Genomic DNA, 25,680 nt, shown 5'->3' with positions numbered 1-25,680 from the left:
TTCTTACTCCCACAGTGATTTGGTTGAAATAAGTACAGTGTTGTAGGAGGAGATGTGGATAAAAAAAAACACACACACACACACACACACACACACACACACACACACACACACACACACACACACACACCCATTTTTATAATATGTATAGATAAACATGGTTGTATATTTGAAAGAAGTTTGAGCAGTGTTTACTATTTTAGATAGGCTAGAGAGCCAACTAAATATACAGTCTATTTTTAAATCTCCTGTCCACTCTATTTTTACCAAATTTTTCATTTGTATGATTATTTTTTACATTAGTTTCTGGTCTTCATCTGTTTTTTGAAGTAACTACATCAAAAATGATTCAAAGAAATAAAAACCGACTCTTGTGCCTTGCCCACTCGTCTAATATAGGGTGCCTAGAAACCCTTCTTTCTCGGATTGCTAGACAACAATTCAAGCAAATTGTATTAATGGATTTTTATTACAGTAAGATAAATGACAATCCCTAACTTTGAGAAATTTACACTGGGATGTCGCAAGCAAAGGGCGACATAAAACATAAGCATTCTCTTCAGTGTATACAACTCCAACACAAGTCCAGTAATACTGTTCATAAGTCACTGCTGTAGAGTTCGTAGGTTGGCTAGACTTCAGCCGTAGATGGCGCTACCATTTCATTGTCATCCTAGAGAGGGGTCGGTCAGCGTACTACTGCTGACGCCGTCTCAGAGCCTTCTCTGCTCTTATGATCCCACCAGACATGCCGGCACTAGACTTTACACCGGAACACCATCAGTTTTATAGATTTTAAAGAAACTTTCCATTATTGAGCAAAATTAATTGTGGGCAATAATGATGAAGGTGATTACCAATCACATCTCATAAAGGTTTATCAAAAACTTATATTTATGAAACATAAAGTGGTAATGAACACTGGGGAGAAGAGGACAAATGATATAAAAATCAGTCAAGCAGTGAGATGAGAATGCTTGCTTGCACCCAATACCAGAAAGTGAAGATGATTTCCAGTTAGCAGTATGTCAGTTAAACTAGATGTGTGCTGAGTACAGTCTTAAAATTTGTTGACATAAGACTAATGTTATGGCATTTGTAGATAAATAACCAGTGTAGCTGCAAGTAGTAATTAATAATGAACTAACTGGACAATTTCTGGAACAATAAACAGAACGCTTAACTTCAAAATCCAAAAAGATACAAAAATAAATTTTATTAAACTGTTATATGGAAGCCAAACTCATATAAATAAAAAGAAAGAGAACATCAAAATACAAGCAGTAGAGACAAGAAGAGTGAAAGGTTGTGCAGAAGACAAAATTTAATAATGAATGAAGATGTTTGATGTGTACATGCTATTATTGAGGAAATAACTGGATAAAAGGAGAGGTGGGTCCTAATATGGACAGAATGAAAGGTGGAAGACTACTCAGGAAAATCCTGAAAGGAAGGACACTCACACATCAACCAAGGAAACAATGAGCATAAACTTTGTGGCGATGGAAAAGGTAGAGGCGTAACTTTATGTCTTAAGATGACTACGAAGACGTCTAAAACGAAAGTGATTTGGCAAAGCAAACACAGAGGGGACACTTGTGTGTCAGTCAGTCTAACATTAATCTCTGCTTGACAGGAAATCTTCTTTTCTCTCAGAAATATGTATTATAGTGTGGAGTTTGTTAATCAGTGTTACATCTTATATTCCTCTTTAGTCCCCTGAAAAATCCTGTTGAGAATGAAAGTGAGGAATAATTATTGATAATAGTTGTGACAGAGGAGGAACATTTATTTCCCAGTTGCCTGAACAAGAACATCTTGCACAGAACTGAGCTGACGTATTGACAGAGTTAAATAGATGAATGAATCTCTAGTTTCAAAATCTCTTTTTCCAAGAAAATCTATCAGGGGATTAAAGAAACGAAGGAGCTTTATGCAAGCCTTTGTTAGAAGATACAGGGTGTGTGGCTAACAGATAATACATAAACAGGAACACAACCATAAACATAGCAGATAATCATAGAGATTTTTATTTTATGATGATTAATTTTGCACAACCATGCTAGTACCTGTCCCAGACATCCTTCCACAACCACCTACTCCATTCAGGTGAGAGGTGTCATCCACCCCATCAGAGGCAAGGCTACCTTTGAAATCTACAAACTAAGCTGCAGGCAGTGTGCTGTTTTCTACTTGGGCATGACAACCAATAAGCTGTCAGTCTGCATGAATGGTCACTGACAAACTGTGGCCAAGAGACAGCCAGACCACCCAATTGCTGAATATGCTGCTCATCACAATGTGCTTCAGTCGAATGACTGCCTCACAGCTTGTGCCATCTGTATACTTCCCCCCCCCCCCCAACTCCCTCCCTCTCTCTCTCTCTCTCTGTCTGTCTGCTCTCTCTCCTTTTTTTTTTTATTTAATCATCAGTCTTCTGACTGGTTTGATGCGGCCCACCACAAATTCCTCTCCTGTGTCAACCTCTTCATCTCAGAATAGCACTTGTGACCTATGTCCTCAATTATTTGCTGGATGTATTCCAATCTCTGTCTTTCTCTACAGTTTTCACCTTCCATAGCTCCCTCTAGTATCATGGAAGTTATTCCCTGATGTCTTAACATATGTCCTATCTTCTGTCCCTTCTCCTTGTCAGTGTTTTCCACATATTCCTTTCCTCTCCGATTCTGCACAGAATCTCCTCATTCTTCACCTTATCAGCCCACCTAACTTTCAACATTCTTATATCGCACCACATCTCAAATGTTTCGATTCTCTAGCACACTGGACTCGCATTTTGGAGGATGACGGTTCAATCCCATGTCCGGTCATCCTGATTTAGGTTTTCTGTTATTTCTCTAAATCGCTTCAGGCAAATGCAGGATGGTTCCTCTGAAAGGGCACGGCCGACTTCCTTCCCCATCCTTCCCCAATCCGATGAGACCGATGACCTTGCTGTTTGGTCTCTTCCTCCAAACAACCCAACCCAACCCTTTGATTCTCTTCTGTTCCAGTTTTCCCACAGCCCATGTTTCACTGCCATACAATGCTGCGCTCCAAACGTACATTCTCAGAAATTTCTTCCTCTAATTGAGGTTGATACAAGTAGCTTCTTTTGACCAAGAATGGCCTTTTTGCCACTACTAGTTTGCTTTTGATGTCCTCCTTGCTCCATCCATCATTGGTTATCTTGCTGCCTAGGTAGCTGAATTCCTTACCTTCATCCACTTCAAGACCATCAGTCCCAATGTTAAGTTTCTTGCTGTTCTTATTTCTGCGACTTCTCATTACTTTCGATTTTCTTCGATTTACTCTCAGTCCATATTTTTTACTCATTAGACTGTTCATTCCATTCAGCAGATCATGTAATTCCGCTTCATTCATGATAGTAATGTCGTCAGTGAGTCATGTCATTGATATCCTTTCACCTTGAATTTTAATTCCACTTCTGAAACTTTCTTTTATTTCCATCATTGTTTCTTCAGTGTACAGGTTGAACAGGAGAGGCGAGAGACTACATCCCTGTCTTACACCCTTTTTAATCTGAGTACTTTGTTCTTGGTCATCCACTCTTATTATCCCCTGTTGGCTCTTGTACATATTGTATATTACCCATCTGTCCCTATGCCTTACCCCTGTATCCTATGTTCCCATAACCCCTTGGCCTCAACCTTCGCTAGCAACTGTCCTTCACCCAGGTATCCCGTATCCTGCTCTCACTCCAATTTTACACAGCCTTCTATTTCACCAATGCACCCATTAGTCTTTTTTCTCCCTTCCATATTTCTCTCCTTCCCCACTTCCCTCCCCCCACATCCTTGCATGCTCCCACATACCCTGGTATCCCTCCTCCTCCTCACCACAGTCTCCCCCTTACCCCCAACAACAGTGGATTGCTTCTCCCATCAGATGCAGTAGCTGTATGCAGTCCAGCCTCAGAGGCTGTGTGTGTGTGTGTGTGTGTGTGTGTGTGTGTGTGTGTGTGTGTGTTTTATACTTTAGAAGAAGGCCTTTTGGCAGAAAGCTTAAATGCATAGCCATCTTTTTGGTGTACCAGTCTGCGACTCAGCATCTCCTCTATATGGTGGGTAATGATCTATACTTTTCATGATATTGTCACTATTCCACCCTGGATTTTCCATTGTTTGATTTCATTAATGGCCCTGATACATGGATTGTTTGTATGGATTGCAATCATACACAGTGTAACAATTATTTTGTTTCCAGATGATATTCCTACTTGGATGAGTTCACCTGAGCTGTTGGCTCTGCGTCACAATCTCAACTTTCCTGAGAGCCAGACTGCATCTCCAGTTGTCCGCAGGACACACAAATGTCGTCGCTTTTCTGCCGATCTAAGTAAGTTGCTATTACAAACTTTTCAGTACTTAGTGTTGTGCAGCTCTGAGATATCGAAGAAAAGACATTTGTAAATGTTTGTTTAATGTAAGTTGATAGCAGATTTGGTGTTAAATATTTAAAAAGTCTTTTCTTCAATAAGTTGCTATTGTCATTGTTTTACATGTACTTAAATACTACAGAACTGTTCAGTCTCCGGCATCATCTTTGTTTAACTTCCTCTTCACAGCGTGTGGGTCCCACTCGTTCTGGGGTCAGTGGTTTTCCCTTCCTTTTAACCTTTCCCAATCTCCCCCCCCCCCCCCCCCCCCCCCCCCCACACACACACACACTGAGGAAGCAATTATTAGTTCCGAAAGCTAGGTATTGTGTAAGTTTTACTTATATATGTATGTCTCATCAGTCCTACACATTTCACTCCTGAAGGTAAGTAATGGCCACCATTAATTTTGTTGATTGAATTTTCCTTTGATACAGATTGTATGAGCTCGTTCTTTGAGGAAACCCCTTCAGTTTTGACTGCAATTGTCATAAATATTAGGTCATGAAAAAGGCAGCTTGTTCTTATCATTTGGCCTCATTGCATTGTTCCCCAAATTTTGCAGTACAACCCTAGTAATGGCTACTCTTGAAACTGCAGTGATTGGTGTTATTTCCTAAGTGATACCTGAATCCTATGCACATTACAAGGGAAGAAAAGGTGCTATCGACTCAAATAAACAACTTTTCCACATCATTCTCCATCAGTTACTTGAAAACTATAGAAAAGGAACGTAAATTTTAACATGCATTTTTGTACATTGTGGTTTACCAGGTAAATTTCTTCAGTAATTTTTTTATTTGTATTCTTTATCTTTGTTTTGTATTTATAAGCTTTGCAGCTTGTGTAATAAAATATTTATCCTTCTTCATTCTAGGCCAGATGCGTTCACTGCGGTTGTTCTTCAATGATACAGAATGTACCTGTGGCCAGTTAGTAGTTGCTTCACGTGAAAGCCAGTATAAAATTCTTCACTTCCACCATGGTGGCTTAGATAGGCTGGCTAAAGTTTTACAAGAGTGGAGCTTCCTTCTTCATGCTGACCTGCCATCAGCAGAAGACTCACTACCATACAGACATTTCATGGTTTGCAGGTGCATTTTACATGTACTTGAATGACAGTTCCTTAATAGTGTGTTTGTTGCATATTCGTATCTATCCCACATCAGCATTGTTATAAACTTGCTTCTTATTCATAATACTGATAACTGTTGCATGCATTTTTTTTTTTAATCTGAACTTCGTTTTCTGTTTTTGACGTATACTCCATTATCAGCTAAGAACTAAGCATTTATTAAGCATACAGTAATTTCTATTGTCAGCTCCTAATGCAATATCTATCAAAAAATTGTATTAAGTTCTTATCATATGTAAAACCAACAAATGGATTCAAAACTTCCATCCAGTTTTTAAAGAAACAAGCACAAACTAAACATTTTAAATCACACATTTAAAAGTGTAGTAACATGTGATTATATTATCATACCAGTGTTTGATTATCCCCCCTCCCACTCGCAAATGATAGGTATGGAAACACGAACTAGCACCATTGAAAAACAATTCAGAGTATTTGAAGCAAACAGGACACCAGGACCCGACAGAATATCTGTTAACTTTTACATTCATTGTAATGCAAAATTAGATCCACTTTCCATGTCCCTGGTTATCGAGAATCTACCATGCAGTAAATCATCCCACGAGGCTGGAAAAGGGTCCAGATTGCTCCCATTTAAATAAGGAGTTAAAAATCAGGTGGACGTAACTACAAACTAATTTTACTAAAGCCTTTCTGCCGAAAGATCCTACAGATTATTTTTAGTTTGAATGCTGTGATGTTCCTGAACAAAAAGAAGCTTATCTCAAAGAATGAGCACAAGCTCAGATAAAAACACCTTATGTGAAAAACGACATTGTGCAAATATCAGATGCAGGTGAACAGGCAGGTTGCATCTTCCTAGATTTGCAGAAGGTGCTGTACTACATTGTCAGCTGATAAGCATTCTGAGATCATATGGATGACCTTCAGAATTATGTGGTTGGCTTGAAACAACTTTACTAATATAAACCAGAACATTTCATTGGATGTTAATGTTCACCAGAAACAAAACAAAAACGGGGTGTAATAGGGCTTCTAATGTTCTTAATGTATGAGGGTCATTCAGTAATTAAAGAGACAACTTGGTCTGGAGGAAAAAACATTTATTTTTACAAAACAATACTTTTTCTACTTTTCGACGTAATCCCCGTGAACATTTATGCCCCTGTTCTAATGGGTTACAAGCTTTTTTCAATCCGGCTGCAAAGAACTCTTTTATCTTGATGTTTGAACCAATTTCCCACAAACTTTTTCACATTCTTGTTGTCCTGCAACTCTTTCTAATAATGCCTCCTTCAGTGTAGCAAACAAATGGAAATCACTAGGTGCTAAATCAGGACTGTAAGAGGGATTAGGCAGTACTTCCCAGCCCATTTTGTCGATGGTTTCACGGGTTAGTTGAGCAATATGGGGATGTGTGTGGTCTTGCTGAAGAATCACACTTCTCCTCTGAGATCCACAACGTCTCTCTCTCATCTCTGGCTTCACCTTGTTTAAAAGCAAATCTGAGTAGTATTGGCTGTTCATTCTATGCTGCTCTTTGAGATAATCACAAAAAAACTGGACCTTCAGTATCGCAGAACACCGTCAACATGACTTTTCCTGCTGATGCTTGGGCTTTGAATTTTTCTTGACAGGTGAGTTGGTGTGCTTCCACTCCATGCTTTGTCTTTTTGATTCTAGGTCATAATAGTAAACCCAAGTTTCATCGCAAGGTAAAATTTTGTTGAGGAAGTCCTCACCTTCTCATTCGTAACGTTCTTTAGCTCTGTGCACACTCTCAACCTTGTTTCGTTGTGTAGTGGCGTCAACTCCTTTGGGACCCATCTTGCACATGTTTTGCAGCACGTCAGCTAGTTACAGATAATGTTACAAACTGTACCAGTACTAACTTGAACCTTATCAACTATCATTTCCACAGTCACATGACTGTTGGCATGAATAATGTCATCAGTTTGACTTTCAAGTGAGGGAGTTGAAGTTGCAACTAGTTGGCCAGAACAGTGTTCATCAGTTACTGAGCCGTGACCATTTTTGAGCTGCTCTACCCACTTGTAAAAATTTGCATGGTTAATACAACCTTCACCAAAAACTTTAGACAGTATATTTTCATTGGTTTCTTGCCTTCAGCAAGTAAAAAATTAATAACAGAACATTGTTCAACTAATGTGGACGTTTCAAGCAGACTCGCTGTCTTGAAATGTATTTTTGAGATTGTAAACAAAACAATGTTGATACATCAGCTGATCAGGGCTCATCCCAGCGATGCCAACTTAAAGCCATAAAAGTTCCAAACTTGCCCTACTAACAGTTTTTTCCCCAGACCAACTTGTCTCTTTAATTATTGAATGACCCTCGTACATAAATGATTCATCAGGTAGAATCAGCTGCACTATCAGATTATTTGCTGATGATGCTGTAGTCTGCATGAAAGTATCTTTGCTAAATGATCAGAAGGGAATGCTGAATGACTTTGACAGAGTTTCCATTTAGTGTGATGGTGCCTCCTTTCAAGTGTAGAGAAACTCAAAACAGTCTGTAGCAAAAAACAAAAAGCTGTTAGTACCCTATTACAAGATTAGTGTGAACTAGTGGAGCCCCTCCCATTATTCAGGTGTTTAGCAAAATGAATACCCGGGAATGAATAAAATCAGGGGTAGGGGGAGAATGCAACTAATTGCACTTGGTGAGGCCGTCAAATGAGGAGCTCGGTGAGAGGACAAGGGGAAGGCAGCAAGGAGTGTCTTATTTGAAGACACCGGCAGTTGTTGCATCCTAAATTCGGGAGCAGGAAACGAGAGTTCTGAGAAGCCACACAAAGGCACTAGAAATAAAATGAAGAACACACGTGCAAAGGAGGCCGAATGGATGACCGGCTACAGCATTGCAGAGCCGCAGGTTGCAGAACATGGCAATGAGGATGCAGCCACAGACAATGCGAAAGAGATAGGAATGAACTGCTGGGAAAATGTGATGAGATTTCACCCAGTTCCCTGTCAAATATGTCCAGGAGATCAGTGCATTTTCAGCCTTGTCATACATGACAATGGGAGGGTGCAATGAGAAGGGATGAAGAAAGAGATCAGCCTGAAATCCAAATGTGAATTCAAGGTGGATTGCCAGCACCTGTAACATGGCACTGACAGTTTCTTTTCAGGACAAGGATGACTGGAAGGCAGCTAAACATATCTTAAGTGCCCATGTCATCTCTGAAGAACTGTGCGCCCAACCCAAGTGAAGGGGATGGTAGAAGCCATCACCAGGGCTCCCAGAGATCGTGGACACAACTGCATAAAAAGTTCAACCAGAAGACATTTGTGGGGTTGTGGTGGCACAAGGTCAACTACTGCAAAAGAAATCCCGTTTGTGAAAATGTGCAGAAACCCGCACACCCATGGGAATGCAAATGTGAAACAATGGGAATGCAAATGTGAAACAATGGTACTGCCACAGGGCACAAACTGTGGCACTAAGTGTGTGGTGAGCCGGAAAGTACAAATCTGATGTGAAGATCCACCAGGACCATCTGAAAACAAGGGCACAGAAGTCAGGGGTGTTGACAAACAGCCGACACATCAAGAAGAAGCCAACAGCACAGCAACAGCTGGTGCTAGGGACACAGCGAGCAGCATAAGCCACCCCCAGGGCCGGCAGCAGTCATAGTGGTGCACGGCTCCCCTTCCCCCCTCCCCCTCGCCCAGTGAGAGTGGGGGTAGCACACTGCCTGCCATAAGCTGCCAGTCATTCCATAATGGCCACAGGAGGAGGACCAGACCTGCAGCACATCGTGACAACTGCAGCTGGCTGAGAAAAAATAAGTGATTCCATGCCCTGGCTGTGTACTGGAGCAAATAGCACAAGACATAATGTGGACATTAGCTGACAAAATAGGTGAGCTGGAGCAAGCAGTGGTGGACTTCGCACTAAATCTAGCATTTTTGCCCACAAATATATGTAGGAAACACCACTAAAATTCTAGAACATACCAAAAAGCACCAGTTGGCTGGAGGAAATCTCTCTTAGACAATAGCCCCAGTACACTCAAGCGCTTATAGTTTTATCCCCAAATATTTAGTGATCAGCAGCAGCATCAAATTTTAGAATACTGCTCCAGTGTATGGAGTTCTTATAAGTTGCCTTGACAGAAGCTTTCTTATGTAATATAGAATATAAATCAACAAAATTTACAAACAGACATCACTGGCATGATGAAATATCAGTGACAGCCCTTAAATGACAACTAAAGCCTTGAAGTGGCTGTGGTTTCAGAATGTAAATTGGCCAAGTGAAAATTCAATTCAGAGGGCAGTAGACATACTTTATTATTAAGTTTCCCATTAATTTCACTATCTCAGTTTTACCGTTTTACCAAGAAGCCACTATGTATACCGTGAAATTTATAACAGGATGCTCAAGCAACTTAATGGGGAATCTTTGTAAGGAAGCAATGTTACTCTTGTGAAACGCTATTCAGTAAATTTACGAGAACCAGTATTTGTGGAAGTCTTTACATCAGTTCTACTGCAGTCTTTGTACATCCCATTTTGGGACGCTAATAGGATAATTGAGATTAGGGCACACAGTGAGACATAGAGTGAGTCTTTTTTCCTCACTCATTACAGAAATGGAATGTTGTTGTTGTTGTTGTTGTTGTGGTCTTCAGTCCTGAGACTGGTTTGATGCAGCTCTCCATGATAATCTATCCTGTGCAAGCTCCTTCATCTCCCAGTACCTACTGCAACCTACATCCTTCTGAATCTGCTTAGTGTATTCATCTCTTGGTCTCCCTCTACGATTTTTACCCTCCAATGCTAAATTTGTGATCCCTTGATGCCGCAGGACATGTCCTACCAACCGATCCCTTCTTCTAGTCAAGTTGTGCCACAAACTTCTCTTCTTCCCAATCCTATTCAGTACCTCCTCATTAGTTACGTGATCTATCCACCTAATCTTCAACATTCTTCTGTAGCACCACATTTTGAAAGATTCTATTCTCTCCTTGTCCAAACTATTTATTGTCCGTTTCACTTCCATACATGGCTACACTCCATACAAATACTTTCAGAAACGACTTCCTGACACTTAAATCTGTACTTGATGTTAACAAATTTCTCTTCTTCAGAAACGCTTTCCTTGCCATTGCCAGTCTACATTTTATATCCTCTCTACTTCTACCATCATCAGTTATTTTGCTCCCCAAATAGCAAAACTACTTTAAGTGTCTCATTTCCTAATCTAATTCCCTCAGCATCACCCGACTTAATTTGACTACATTCCATTATCCTTGTTTTGCTTTTGTTGATGTTCATCTTATATCCTCCTTTCAAAACACTGTCCATTCCATTCAACTGCTCTTCCAAGTCCTTTGCTGTCTCTGACAGAATTACAATGTCATCGGCGAACCTCAAAGTTTTTATTTCTTCTCCATGGATTTTAATACCTACTCCAAATTTTTCTTTTGTTTCCTTTACTGCTTGCTCAATATACAGACTGAATAACATCGGGGAGAGGCTACAACCCTGTCTCACTCCCTTCCCAACCATTGCTTCCCTTTCATGCCCCTCGACTCATAACTGCCATCTGGTTTCTGTACAAATTGTAAATAGCCTTTCGCTTCCTGTATTTTACCCCAGCCACCTTTAGAATTTGAAAGAGAGTATTCCAGTCAACATTGTCAAAAGCTTGGAATAGGACAAAAAATCTCTTGTATTGGTAGCAAGAATCATTTGCCATGCATTGCATAGTGACTCCAGAAGTATGAAGAATATTTAAAACATAAGGGCCCTCTGGTCATAAAAAATTATACCAGGTTTTTCTGGAAAGTAATGTGATGCAATTTTTGTTTTTGTTCTGAACAGCTCGGATAGATTCAACAACCCCCCATTAACCAAGGACCTTGTCGTCGTTGGTGTGGCTTGCTTGCCTCGGTGATACAGATAACCATACAGTAGGTATAACCACAATGAAGGAGTATCTGTTGAGAGGCCAGGCAAATGAGTGGTTCCTGAAGAGAGGCAGCAGCCTTTTCAGTAGTTGCAATGGCATTAGTGTGGTTGATTGACTGATCTGGCCTTGCAACATCAACCAACACATCCTTGCTGTGCTGTGGTGCTGTGAATGGCAGAAAGCAAGGGAAAACTACAGCCGTAATTTTTCCTGAGGACATGCAGCTCTACTGTATGGTTAAATGATGATGGCATCTTCTTGGGTAAAATATTCGAGAGGTAAAATAGTCTCCCATTTGGATATTTGGGTGGGGACTACTCAGGAGGATGTCATCATCAGGAGAAACAAAACTGCCATTCTATGGATCAGAGTGGGGAATGTTAGATTCCTTTATCAGGTAGGCAGATTAGAAAATTTAAAAACAGAAATGGATAGATTGAAGTTATATATAGTGGTAATTAGTGAAGTTCAGTAGCAGGAGGAACAGGACTTCTGGTCAGGTGAACACAATCAAATAGGGGTAATGCAGGAGTAGGTTTGATAATGAATAAGAAGATAGGAATGCAATTAGTTACTATGGACAGCATAGTGAACACATTATCATGGCCAAGAAAGACACTGAGCCCACACCTACCCCAGTAGTATAAGTTTATGTGCCAACTAGCTCTGCAGATGATGAGAAGATTGAAGAAATACATGATGAGATAAAAGAAATTATTCAGATAGTTAAAGGAGATGAAATTTTAATCATGGTGGTGGACTGGGATTTGATAGTAGTAAAATGAAAAGAAGAGAAAATAGTAGGTGAATATGGACTGGGGGAAAGGAATGAAAGAGGAAGCCACCTGGTAGAATTTTGCACAGAGCATAATTTAATCATCACTAACACTTGGTGTAAGAATCATAAAAGAAAGTTGTATACATGGAAGAGACCTGGAGACAATGGAACGTTACAGATTAAATATATAATGGTGAGACAGTGATTTAGGAACCAGATGTTAAATTTCTAGGTGCAAGTGTGGACTCTGACCACAATTTATTGTCATGAAGAAATTGGAAAAAGGTAGGAAATTAAGGAGATGGGACCCGGATAAGTTGAAAGAACCAGATGATGTTGGGAGCTTCAGAGGGAGCATTATACAACGGTTGACTAGAACAGGGGAAAGGAATGCAGTAGATGATGAATGGGTAGCATTAAGAGATGAAATAGTGAAGGCAGCAGATGATCAAATAGGTAAAAAGACAATGCGTAGTAGGAAGCCTTGGATAACACCAGAGATATTGAATTTAATTGATGAAAGGAGAAAATTTAAAAATGAAGCAAAGGGAATAAAAATGTTTAAAAAATGATATGGTTATAACAGAAGGAAACATTCCACGAAGGAAAAATATACTTAAAAACAAAGATGATGTGACTTACCAAATGAAAGTGCTGGCAGGTCGACAGACACACAAACGAACACAAACATACACACAAAATTCAAGCTTTCGCAACAAACTGTTGCCTCATCAGGAAAGAGGGAAGGAGAGGGAAAGACGAAAGGATGTGGGTTTTAAGGGAGAGGGTAAGGAGTCATTCCAGTCCCGGGAGCGGAAAGACTTACCTTAGGGGGAAAAAAGGACGGGTATATACTCGCACACACACACATATCCATCCACACATATACAGACAGTCTGTATATGTGTGGATGGATATGTGTGTGTGTGCGAGTATATACCCGTCCTTTTTCCCCCTAAGGTAAGTCTTTCCGCTCCCGGGACTGGAATGACTCCTTACTCTCTCCCTTAAAACCCACATCCTTTCGTCTTTCCCTCTCCTTCCCTCTTTCCTGATGAGGCAACAGTTTGTTGCGAAAGCTTGAATTTTGTGTGTATGTTTGTGTTCGTTTGTGTGTCTGTCGACCTGCCAGCACTTTCATTTGGTAAGTCACATCATCTTTGTTTTTAAGTATGTTTAAAAAATGAGATTGACAGGAAGTGCAAAACTGCTAAGCAGGAATGGCTGGAGGATAAATGTGAGGATTTAGAATCATATTTCACCAGGTAAAGTTAGATACCACCTACAGGAAAATTAAAGAGGCCTTTGGGGAAATGTAAGGAGCTGTATGAATATCAAGAGCTCAGGTGGTAAACCAGTCCTAAGCAAAGAAGGGAAAGCTGAAAGGTGGAAGGAGATTATGGAGGGTCTATATAAGGGAAATAAACTTCAAAGCAATATTATAGAAAGGGAAGTGGGCGTAGATAAAGATGAGATGGGAGATGTGATACTGTGAGGAGAATTTGACAAAGCTCTGAAAGATCCAAGTCAAAACAAGACCTTGGGAGTAGACGATATTCAGCCTTGGGAGAGCTAGCCAAGACAAAACTCATCCAGCTGGTGAGCAAGATGTATGGGAGGCAAAATACCCTCAGACTTCAAGAAGAATATAATAATTTCAGTTCCAAAGAAAGCAGTTACTAATAGGTGTGAACTGTCAGTTTAATAAGTCACAGTTGCAAAATACTAAAACAAATTCTTTGTACAAGAATGGAAGAACTGGTAGAAGCAGACGTTGGGGAAGATCAGTTTGGATTCTGGAGAAATGTAGATCAGGTGAGGCAATACTGACCGTACGACTTACCTGAGAAGATAGGGTAAGGAAAGGCAAACCTACATTTATATCATTTGTGGACTTAGAGAAAGCTTTTGACAGTGTTGACTCTTTGAAATTTTGAAGGTAGCAGGGGTAAAGTACAGGGAGCTAAATGCTGTTTACAACTTGTACATAAACCAGATGGTAGTTATAAGAGTCGACGGGCATGAAAGGGAAACATTGGGAGTGAGATAGAGTTGCAGTCTGTCCCTGATGCTATTTAATATGTGCACTGAAAAGCAGTAAAGAACACAAAAAAATTTGGAGTAGGAATTAAAGTTCAGGGAGAAGAAATAAAAGAACTTTGAAGTATACTGATGACATTTTAATTCTGTCAGAGACAGCAAAGGACTTGGAAGAGGATTTGAATGGAATGGACAGTGTTTTGAAAGGAGGATGTAAGATGAACATCAAGAAAAGCAAAACAAGTATAATTGAATGTAGTCGAATTAAATCAGGTGATACTGAGGGAATTAGATTAGGAAATGAGACACTTATAGTAGTAGGTGGGTTTTAGTATTTGGGCAGCAGAATAATGGATGATGGCCAGAGAGGAGAGCATATAAAAATGTAGACTGGCAATGGCAAAAAAAGCATTTCTGAAGAAGAGAAATTTGTTATCATTGAATATGGATTTATGTGTTAGGAAATCTTTTCTAAACGTATTTGTCTGGAATGTAGCCATGTATGGAAGTGAAACACGGCCGATAAACAGTTTAAATGAAAAGAGAAGAGAAACTTTTGAAATGTGGTGCTACAGAAGAATGCTTAAGATTAGTTTTCCATGCCATCAGCTTTGGACAGGATATCTCAGTTTGGTAAGCATCTCACAGTATGTGTCAATTAGAGCATCAGTTGTCAATGACATCACTGTCACTGATCCACATTTGCACAGCATTGTCAGTGTGGATACTGGGCCTGCCACTCTGTTTTTTATTATGCACATTTGACATCCACTTTTAAACTCTTGAAATCATTGTATAACCTTTCCTTCACTCATTAATCTAGACCCCTTAAACTATGCACAACTCCTAATGAATTCAAGCAGCTGTAGGTTCTTATGCACCTCAAAATGAAGTTACAGCACACTTCCCAACTGGCAATTTTAACAATTTTTGAAGCCGTTGTTGTTTGCTTTCATCCTCAATTGAATGACAACTGAATTAAAACAATTACTTCTACAGCTCTGTAAACAATCATACATAACACTGCATTATGATGCTTAGTTCTGATCTGCCATCATTTAAATATAAGCAAACAACCCTTATCTTTCTAACATGCTTTGTGTTTATGTAGATGTAGGTAACATGGTTTTTAGTAACCTGAATTAATTTGCATGTGTTGCCTTCTGCACGGTGCTATTTATTCATATTTTCCTAAAAATGCTTGCATTTACCATTTTTAGTCTATTATGTGTGTAATGAGTACCAGTTTATGTGAGTTAAACAATGGAAAATCCAGTATGGAATGTAACACTATTATAAAAAGGAAAGTTGCTACACACCATATAGCAGAGTTGCTGAGTCACAGATAGGCACAACAAAAAGAATGTCACAAAATAAGCTTTTGGCCAACAAAGCTTATGTCAAAAGTAGACAACACACACACACACACACACACACACACACACACACACACACACACACACACAGTCTTTTTGTTGTACCTACCTGTGACTCAGCATCTCTGCTATATGGTGAGTAGCAACTTTCCTTTTCATAATATTGTTATAGTTTATATCAATTATGCACACAGTTTTCATCCATTTTGCTATAGCCAGATTTGTTAGTTTGAAATGATGTGCCTAAGAACAATTTCATAGAAGAATATGTTTTTTTTTAATTCTGTGAGTGTATGTTTGAAATGAAGTATAGTTGATTTGTGGATTCAAAACACATTAGAGATTCACATTCTTATAGCTAAACCTATTGGATAGTATTTGATGCTCTAATGCAGTTGTTTGTTTCAAACTATAATTGAAATTCAACACTGCTCCTCACTCTTTTTATGGGCATGATGCTTCTTGTTTTGGAAGTATAAGTTTGTTCTCTAAAATTGTGGTGTCAAGCCAACTTGCTTGAAGCAAACTGTTCAAACAGCTTGCATGTTGTACAATCACCAAACTACTTAAAAAATTCATTTAGGCCTGAAGTGAGTGAAGAAGAACTGCATCCTGAGGAAGGACACACAGCACCAATAAGCAGGGAAGTGTGGGAGAGCCTGCTCAACGAACTGGGGCAGGTAGAAGATGATCTGGCATTGCGAAAGGTAATGTAGACAATAATCTTCTGTTAAATGATGTACATGCATATGATTACACACACACACACACACACACACACACACACACACACACTTACACTTACACTTCTGGCACCATGTGAGATGTATCACAGTGTGAAAGTGCCATTTTAATTCCACACTTGTTCATGTTTAATGTGATTGGTATGACAATAATTTCAATATGACAAATAGTAATAAAATTGAAGTAATAGAGTTAAAAATGATTTGAAGCAAAGCAGGGTGAATAACAGTACTGACTAAGAACTAATAGTGTTAATAATAGGGACATTGTTGTTGCTGTTAGTAGTAGTAGTAATATTAATTATAATAACAATAGTGATAATATCAGATACAAAATATACAATGTGGTCAAACGTGATGGAAACACCAAAAGCGCACAACACATTGCCATGCCTAATATGGTGTAGGAAAACTGTCGACATTGAAAACAGCTTCTATTCCTCTTGGAATGGATAAATGCAGGTTCTGTAAGGTTTTCAAGGGAATCTTATACCATTGTTCCAGCAAAATAGTTGGAAGTTCAGGTAATTATGTTGCAGGTGGATAGCGATGACACTCCCTCCTCTCCAAAGTAGACCATAAACGCTCAATAATACTGATATCTGGTGACTATGGTGACCAGAGGAGATGCAACAGTTCGTCCTCGTGCTCAAAAAACCAGTACTGGATTAAGCGAGCTCTATGAGCAGATGCCCTGTTGTCTGGGAATACAGTGTCACCATTAGGGCACAAAAAGTACCATGGTCTGGACCTGGTCGGCCAAAATGCTCACATAATCCTTGGCAGTAATGCAGCCTTGCAGAGTTACCGTGGTGCCCATGAATACCAAAATATGGTTGCTCAAATCATCGTTGAACCTCTGTCACTTTCCAGTCTTGGGACGTAAAGTTGACCAGAAGTTAGATACAGTGTGAAGGAAGACTCATCCGACCAAACAACTTTCATCCATTGCTCCATACTTGTTTTATGGCTTCAGCACCATGTTTTCCTGCTACATGCATTACCATCATTGACGAGTGATTTTGGAATTCCAGATTGCCCAGCAGTTCCTTGCTTATGAAGCTCCCTTTTGCGTTGTTTCGGCGCTGAGAAGGTTTGCAAGTGTGACATCCAATTCTGCAGTGATTTTTGCAGCTACTGTTATCTTGTTGTGCATCTTCAGATTTTCGTGGCGCAAAGACTGTTTTATAAAATTTCCGGAGTGCAGCTGCATAAATTCAACTTCTTATTCTAATATTTTTACTGAATACCGTCCAGCCATGTTCAAAGTGAGCCGAGGTGTCACATCGGCTCACTCTGAAGATGGCTGGACGGTATTCAGTCGAAATATTAGAAGAAGAAGTTGGATTCATGTGGCTGCAATCCTGAAATTTTATGGAACATACTGTTATCTTATTTTTTGTCATAATTCTGTTGTAATTTTGTGTTGTGACACATTCCATGACCATGGAAATTTGCTGCTCAGTTTGGTTGTACAGAACTAGACATGTAAAAAAATTCTATGACCGTCTGTCATGATCACTCAGCATGCAACTTTCTTTGGTGTTGTGACTTCGTGGATGATATTTTTTCATTTGCCCTGTATGTGGTATAATTTTATCTGGTACTCTTTGAACCACCAAACACCAGCTACATTGATTACAAAAGCACCCACCATACGAACACCAACAATTTGCCCACATTAAAAGGCACTAAGCTCTGACATAATGTACTTACTACTACACAGAATGCAATTCTAACCATGACTAGCACTTGTAACATGTTGAAGACATTGCACAGGTGCAGTTTGTGATCACTTACAACCGTTGAACCTGCAGGCTTGGCTAGCATCTGCTTTTATGTTCACACTTGCCTTGCTTGTGCCATTTCCATATTTTGTCCACCCCTGTATCTGTGGATTTACAACAATAATATTTTTTGACATAGCAAATTCTGATGGAGAGAGGTTTTGGAAGACTGCAGTAGCTAAGTATTTTGGAAAATGTGGAAGGTCTATTGAGAAAGAAAGATGGACTTTTGCAAAATTACGTGGCCCCGGTGGAGAAATGTATTCCTGTCCTGAGTGCTACCTCTATGTTTAGAAGGGGCGGCAATGTCAGTTGACTGTCACTTGTTGACCTGCGCATTTCGAGCGTTGTTCTTGCTATCTCTTTATTATGGTACACAACATGACACCACAGTCTTCGCACACTGTAGTTTCACAATAAATTCTTTATAATCAGGCATTTGTAAATGTGTAACACCTTTAATGTATGTCAGAAGAAGCAAACAAATGAGTAAGAATCTCATTAAACAATGTGCTTGAGAGGGTAGTATTACAATTGAACAACAAAGAGAATAAAAATAGAGAAAGGAAACAGCTGCAAGTACTCCCAAAGGCTGAATTACTTCTGAAAAGGTCTACAAGAAGGGAAGAAAATTGTATATTTAGGTAAAATCAAACAATTGAAAGTCCAGATTAAAATAAGAGGGTAATATTGACAAACAGGTTACCAGTATCATAATAAGTGACATTGTCCACTACACTCCATTTCTTACACCTTTTTTTGTTTTATAAGATTTTCTTCTGGTAGCCAGTTATCAGCCTTCTTTATGTTTTGGTTAATCCTTTGTTATGTGACTTTTTCTTTCTCAGTATTCCAGTGAGAAACAGTTGACATAGAATATCCTACAAGTTACGCGAGATATATGTTTGTGTGACAGCTTCAGATGTCAAAATTTTGCCTCTCATACCACATTGTGTGCACAGGTACAGATCAAGTTATTTTGTGTGCACAGGTACAGATCAAGTTATTTTGTGTGCACTGTACGTAGTAATGGTACATACAATTCATGATGTCAAGCCACTTGTCACTTGAAAACTGGCTGGTTTTAGATGACAACAATGTATGGGCAGCTTGCTGCCTGTCCCTTAACAACTACTAGTTAGTTAGCTTACTTTACTGCCTGTCAGACATTTCATCTGCTTTTTGTCCTATAGAGGCCTTAATGTAGAATAATGAATGTCATTTTTTCCTTCTGGCATCGTAATTTTATACATCACTGTACCTTTTGAACTGTAGTGAACTATTTCCAACAAACTTTATGAGGGAATAAATATAGTGTGAAGCAATAGTCAAAATGCCCAACTCCTTAAACAGATGTCCACAGGATGATTGTGGGTAAGCACCATGTATTATTCATATAGCACATTATTGCACAATGAAGACTTTCTTTCTTGAAGACGAGGTACCCCAGAACATTATTCCATGTGAAATCATTAAACAAAAATATGTCAGCTTAACTGATTTGTCTCTCTCTCAAAGATTTACAATGATTCTAAGTGCAAATGTGGCTGAACTAAGTTGTTGTAGGAGTTCAAAAATGTGCTTTTTCCAATCTAATTTCCCATCAATATGAACATCTAAGGATTTTGAAGTTTCCACCCTATTTGTTATTTCTTCACCATGTGTCGCTCTTACCTTCATTAGCGTAGAGCCCCAAGATGTGCAGAACTGAATATCTTGCATCTTTTTTAATTGAGGGTGAGACAATTTGCAGAAAACACGTCTTTGATACTTTTATGAACCTTGTTTACCATTTTTTTCTGTTTGTATGTTATGCTTAGATTTTTTTACAATACTAGTGTCATCTGTAAAAACTAATTCTGCTTATTGTATATTAGAAGGAAGATCATTTACATAGATGAGGAACAGTATTGGAACTAACATTGAGGCTTGGGGAACCCCATATGTGATTCACCTCAGTCAGAATTATTTCCCCCCACTATATTGGTTGATTTACTTAAGTACAACTTTCTTCATTCCTTTGGTTAGATATGACATTATCCATTGGTTGGTGATGCCATCAATCCCATGTTGTTGTTGTTGTTGTTGTTGTTGTTTTCAGTCCTGAGACTGGTTTAGAACATGTCCTACCAACCGGTCCCTTCTTCTTGTCAAGTTGTACCACAAACTCCTCTTCTCCCCAATTCTATTCAATACCTCCTCATTAGTTATGTGATCTACCCATCTAATATTCAGAATTCTCTTGTAGCACCACATTTCGAAAGCTTCTATTCTCTTCTTGTCTAAACTATTTATCGTCCATGTTTCACTTACATACATGGCTACACTCCATACAAATACTTTCAGAAACGACTTCCTGACACTTAAATCTATACTCGATGTTAACAAATTTCTCTTCTTCAGAAACGCTTTCCTTGCCATTGCCAGTCTACATTTTATATCCTCTCTACTTCTACCATCATCAGTTATTTTGCTCCCTTTACTACTTTAAGTGTCTCATTTCCTAATCTAACTCCCTCAGCATCACCCGACTTAATTCGACTACATTCCATTATCCTCATTTTGCTTTTGTTGATGTTCATCTTATATCCTCCTTTCATGACCCTGTCCATTCTGTTCAACTGCTCTTCCAAGTCATTTGCTGTCTCTGACAGAATCACAATGTCATTGGCGAACCTCAACGTTTTTATTTCTTCTCCATGGACTTTAATACCTACTCCAAATTTTTCTTTTGTTACCTTTACTGCTTGCTCAATATACAGATTGAATAACATCGGGGACAGGCTACAACCCTGTCTCACTCCCTTCCCAACCACTGCTTCCCTTTCATGCCCCTCGACTCTTATAACTGCCATCTGGTTTCTGTACAAATTGTAAATAGCCTTTTGCTCCCTGTAATTTACCCCTGCCATCTTTAGAATTTGAAAGAGAGTATTCCAGTCAACATTGTCCTAAAGCTTTCTCTAAGTCTACAAATGCTAGAAATGTAGGTTTGCCTTTCCTTAATCTATTTTCTAAGATAAGTCGTAGGGTCAGTATTGCCTCACGTGTTCCAATATTTCTGCGGAATCCAAACTGATCTTCACCGAGGTTGGCTTGTACCAGTTTTTCCATTCGTCTGTAAAGAATTCGCGTTAGTATTTTGCAGCTGTGACTTATTAACTGATAGTTTGGTAATTTTCATATCTGTCAACACCTGCTTTCTTTGGGATTGGAATTATTATATTCTTCTTGAAGTCTGAGGGTATTTCGCCTGTCTCATACATCTTGCTCACCAGATGGTAGAGTTTTGTCAGGACTGGCTCTCCCAAGGCCGTCAGTAGTTCCAATGAAATGTTGTCTGCTCCCGGAGCCTTGTTTCGACTGAGGTCTTTCAGTGCTCTGTCAAACTCTTCATGCAGTATCGTATCTCCCATTTCATCTTCATCTACATCCTCTTCCATTTCCATAATATTGTCCTCAAGTACATCGCCCTTGTATAGACCCTCTATATACTCCTTCCACCTTTCTGCTTTCCCTTCTTTGCTTAGAACTGGGTTTCCATCTGAGCTCTTGATATTCATACAAGTGGCTCTTTTTTCTCTCAAGGTCTCTTTAATTTTCCTGTAGGCAGTATCTATCTTACCCCTAGTGAGATAAGCCTCTACATCCTCACATTTGTCCTCTAGCCATCCCTGCTTAGCCATTTTGCACTTCCTGCCGATCTCATTTTTGAGACGTTTATATTCCTTTTTGCCTGCTTCCTTTACTGCGTTTTTATATTTTCTCCTTTCATTAATTAAATTCATTATTTCTTCTGTTAAAATATCAATTTATTTAGGAGAATACTGTGACTCACACTGTCAAAAGTCTTAAATAGGTTGCAGAAAATGAGCCTTATGTTGTCAGTTTCAAGAATTACTTTCAAAGAAACAGTAGCAAACGTACCAGCTACTGTCTTGACCTATAGAGCAATTGTGTGCTTGCATTGTCATGAGCTTCGTGCATGTATACATTAGATTTTCGTTTCCTGTAGTTCTGCTACAAGTATGTCATGTTCTTTGGTTCAGCAGGAAATTTTGGGGTTGAGAAAACTTTAAGGGAAGGCATATGGAAGGTGAAACCACATATTTCATCATTTGTTGCTTCATAGAATACACTTTATTGCTTAACAACGATTATTATGACTACCAATTAAAAACCTTAATCCATCTCTCTCTCTCTCTCTCTCTCTCTCTCTCTCTCTCTCTCTCTCTCTCTCTCTCACACACACACTCACACACACACACACACACACACACACACACACACACACTCACACTCACTCACAGTCTTTCTTTCTTCCTTTCTCCCTTCCCCAGTTCAGTTCCTGTCTTCAGTTGCCCTAAACATCAAAGTGATTCTGAAAGTATCTTCTGATAAAGTGTTAAGATTACATGGATAGTCAGAACAGAATGGAATTGTGTAATTGTAGAGAGGGGGTATGAGGCAATAATATGGTGCAGTAACTGTTGTGATAGCATTTCTTTTTCCACGCCACTAGGAGATAGTGGCAGCACTAATATTACCTCCCACCAACTGTGAGTCTGAATTTATCAGATTTCTGCAAACTCAGAAGCATACAGTTGAGACCTAGTCCCAGATATGCAATGTGCATGGACACAGCCTTACGACAGACAGTATGGTTACACATTCTTGCTGACAATTAACTGATGGTCAAGCTGTTGTACATAACAAAGACTATAGTAGACACCCACTCCTGGTGATGCCATAACTGTTGAAAGTTTGCAGCAAGAAATTACACAGAGCCAGTAGTTCACAATCGTGGACCACTGTCAGTCTCCCAGATGTGTTAGTCACTGCTGCATGAAACTGACACTTTACATCACTCAGTGGAACAATAGAAACAACACATCAGTCTGTGAGTTGACGTCATAATGGTTCACCTGTGAACTCTAAACTCAAAAAGACTGTCTCTGATAAAACACTGTATCACTGTGTTTTGGGTTGAGATATTGCTCTTTTGACTGAGCTTTTACTGTAGAGGTAGCTATAAATGGTGTTTCATATTGTTAGCCATCGAGAAAACAGCCATGATGATCCAGAATAAGAGACATGTGCTAATGTATCAATGAAAAAAACCAAGTTTTGAAAACCTAATGTAACTGTACAGATAAATAACAATCTACTCACCAAGCAGCAGCAGGTGAACACACATATAAAAGGTATTATGTGTGCAAACTTTTGGAGCAAATGGCAGAAGGGTTGAAGGAGAAGGAAGAGGGGTGAAGGGAAAAGACTAATGAAGTTTAGGAAAAGGGGTAGAGTTCAGAAAAGTTGCCCAGAATCCTGATTTGGGGGAGATTTACCAGATGGGATGAAAAGGAGAGACTCTTTCCTTTAATACAGTTACATTGTGTTTTCAAGAATAAGAGACATGGAATACCAAATGGAGGTATTAAGCTTTTGCATGATCCGATACAACCTACATCACATGGAATCAGTTGCGTCAGAAGGAATGCAACCACCAAGCTGCCGCAACTTTATTTCTATTTATTACATCTTGAAACACATTCTGCTACAAAAACAATTATAAGTTACAGACAACAATAACAGTGCTGAGTAAGAGAGAGAATTAGCTCGATGGATCCAGTTGTTGACAGCAGGTTTCTGTGAAGTGGGATAACAAATGTTGGTGCACTGGTATGATGGATACCTTGATCATACTGATGAGTATGTTGGGAAGTAACTAATTAAGTCTCTGTAAATACTTAAAAGATATTTCCTGCTAGTGAATTCGTCATTGCTTCGCAATTGCTAAATTTGGATGGGAATAGGATATACGTCATGATCTCCTTTTCCTCCCCTCTGTCTACCCTTCTCCTCCTCCTCCTCCTCCTCCTCCTCCTCCGCCACACTCCCTTTGTCCATCTCCTCCTCCTTCTCCCCTTTATCTTTCTCCATCATCTTATCTCTCCCCCCCCCCCCCCCCCCCCCACTCCCTGTACATCTCCTACCTCATACTATCTGTATCCATCTTCTCCTTCCTCACGTCTCTGTCCATATCCTCCTTCCCCTTGTTTATATCCATTTCCTGATCCCAACTCTGTCCATCTCCTCCTCCCCCTCTCTATGCCTTTATTTATTGTTATCACAAACAGAACCTTGATTGGGAATAAAAGTCAAAATAAAATGATAAATCAGTGGAATTATTAGTGCACAGGGTATAAGAGAGCTCTTTCCAGCTGTTAGATCTGTGAGCATTGGGGCTTTACTGACAGTATTTTGCATAGTTTAAATCTGTGAACAGATATTATAAAGTTAGCCATAAACACAACTTTCTGCTTTTCATTTGAAAATGACTGCGAAAAGGAAAACAAAACTATACATTTTCACAGCACAGCTTAGCATGTTCTTTCTCACAACTGGTTTAACAGAAAATGTTTATTGTTTGATTCTTATTTGATTTGCCTTCATACATGGACTACACTCTTCAGTCTTTGTGACACACCAAAGATATGATCACCACTGATAACACCCTGAAATATTGCTTACAGTTGTATTCTTTTTCACAAAATATCAATATTCAGAGCAGAATTGTTTCTTGTTATGAAAACACGAACAAGCAGAATCATCAAACAGATCATCAAACAATGAAGCCAAATCAATCGAGATGTTGTCAAGAGATGATCTTCCATACATGTGGCAACTGATTTTTATTTACATAGATTATCAAGATCTCTCAATTAGATCTATGGCTGCATTGTTAACTTTTACCATTTTCTTTTCAGTTTGTTCATTGTACATTGATTTAGTCGTAATATAACTTATTTTCAAGTATTCTTTCAAACTTGCTCTTTTAAGTTCTTTCATTTATTGTTCCAACTTTACCTGCACTAGAAGCAAACAGTACAGTGTTGTCTGGAAAATGAGGGTCATTCAGATATGCTCCATTAACATATATGCCTCCTTCATTTTCCAAGTTAAGGTTCTCATAACATTTTCCGTGACTGCTGAGAATAGTTTTGGTGATATTAAATTTTCTTCTCAGAATCCTGATGAAGTCTAGCGGGATCTGTAATGTTGACGTAGATGTTGACAGTGTAATGACATGCTGAATCAGTATATTGTTTCTCTTGGGCTATTAGTACAGATTGTCTTTTAACTACATCTACATCTATATCTATACTCTGTAAACCATGGTGAGGTGCATATCAGAGAGTATGTCCCATTGTACCAGTTATTAGGGTTTCTTCCCACTCCATTCACACATGGAATTTAGGAAGAATGATTGTCTGAATGCCTCTGAGCATGCAGTAATTATGATCTTATCCTCATGATCTCAGAGTGAGTGATATGTAGGATGATGTAGTATATTCAGGGAGGCATCATTTAAAGCCAGTTCTTGAAACTTTGTTACTAGACTTACTCAGGGTAGTTTACGTTGTAGCAGATCCACCTGCTTTATTTATTTTGTTGGGTGTCCTCAGTGTTGACGTACTGCGTTGCTACACTGGTTGAAAATTGGGGTTTGTA

General features: G+C 39.1%; 1 protein-coding gene across 1 annotated transcript in view; it reads left to right on the top strand.

Annotated features, from left to right (window-relative positions):
* LOC126163074 (TBC1 domain family member 16) overlaps positions 1-25,680 on the top strand; it is a 100,808-nt gene that overhangs the window by 8,053 nt on the left and 67,075 nt on the right. The window contains exons 4-6 of the mRNA XM_049919979.1: positions 4,228-4,359; positions 5,277-5,493; positions 16,219-16,342. Of these exons, the coding sequence (XP_049775936.1) occupies positions 4,228-4,359; positions 5,277-5,493; positions 16,219-16,342 (473 nt within the window). The remainder of the gene's footprint in view (positions 1-4,227; positions 4,360-5,276; positions 5,494-16,218; positions 16,343-25,680) is intronic.

This window comes from Schistocerca cancellata, chromosome 2 (genome assembly GCF_023864275.1).
Source record: "Schistocerca cancellata isolate TAMUIC-IGC-003103 chromosome 2, iqSchCanc2.1, whole genome shotgun sequence".
Classification (NCBI taxonomy): Eukaryota; Metazoa; Arthropoda; class Insecta; order Orthoptera; family Acrididae; genus Schistocerca; species Schistocerca cancellata.
Note: the sequence above shows the minus strand (reverse complement) of the source record. Positions and strands in the feature narration are given on the sequence as shown.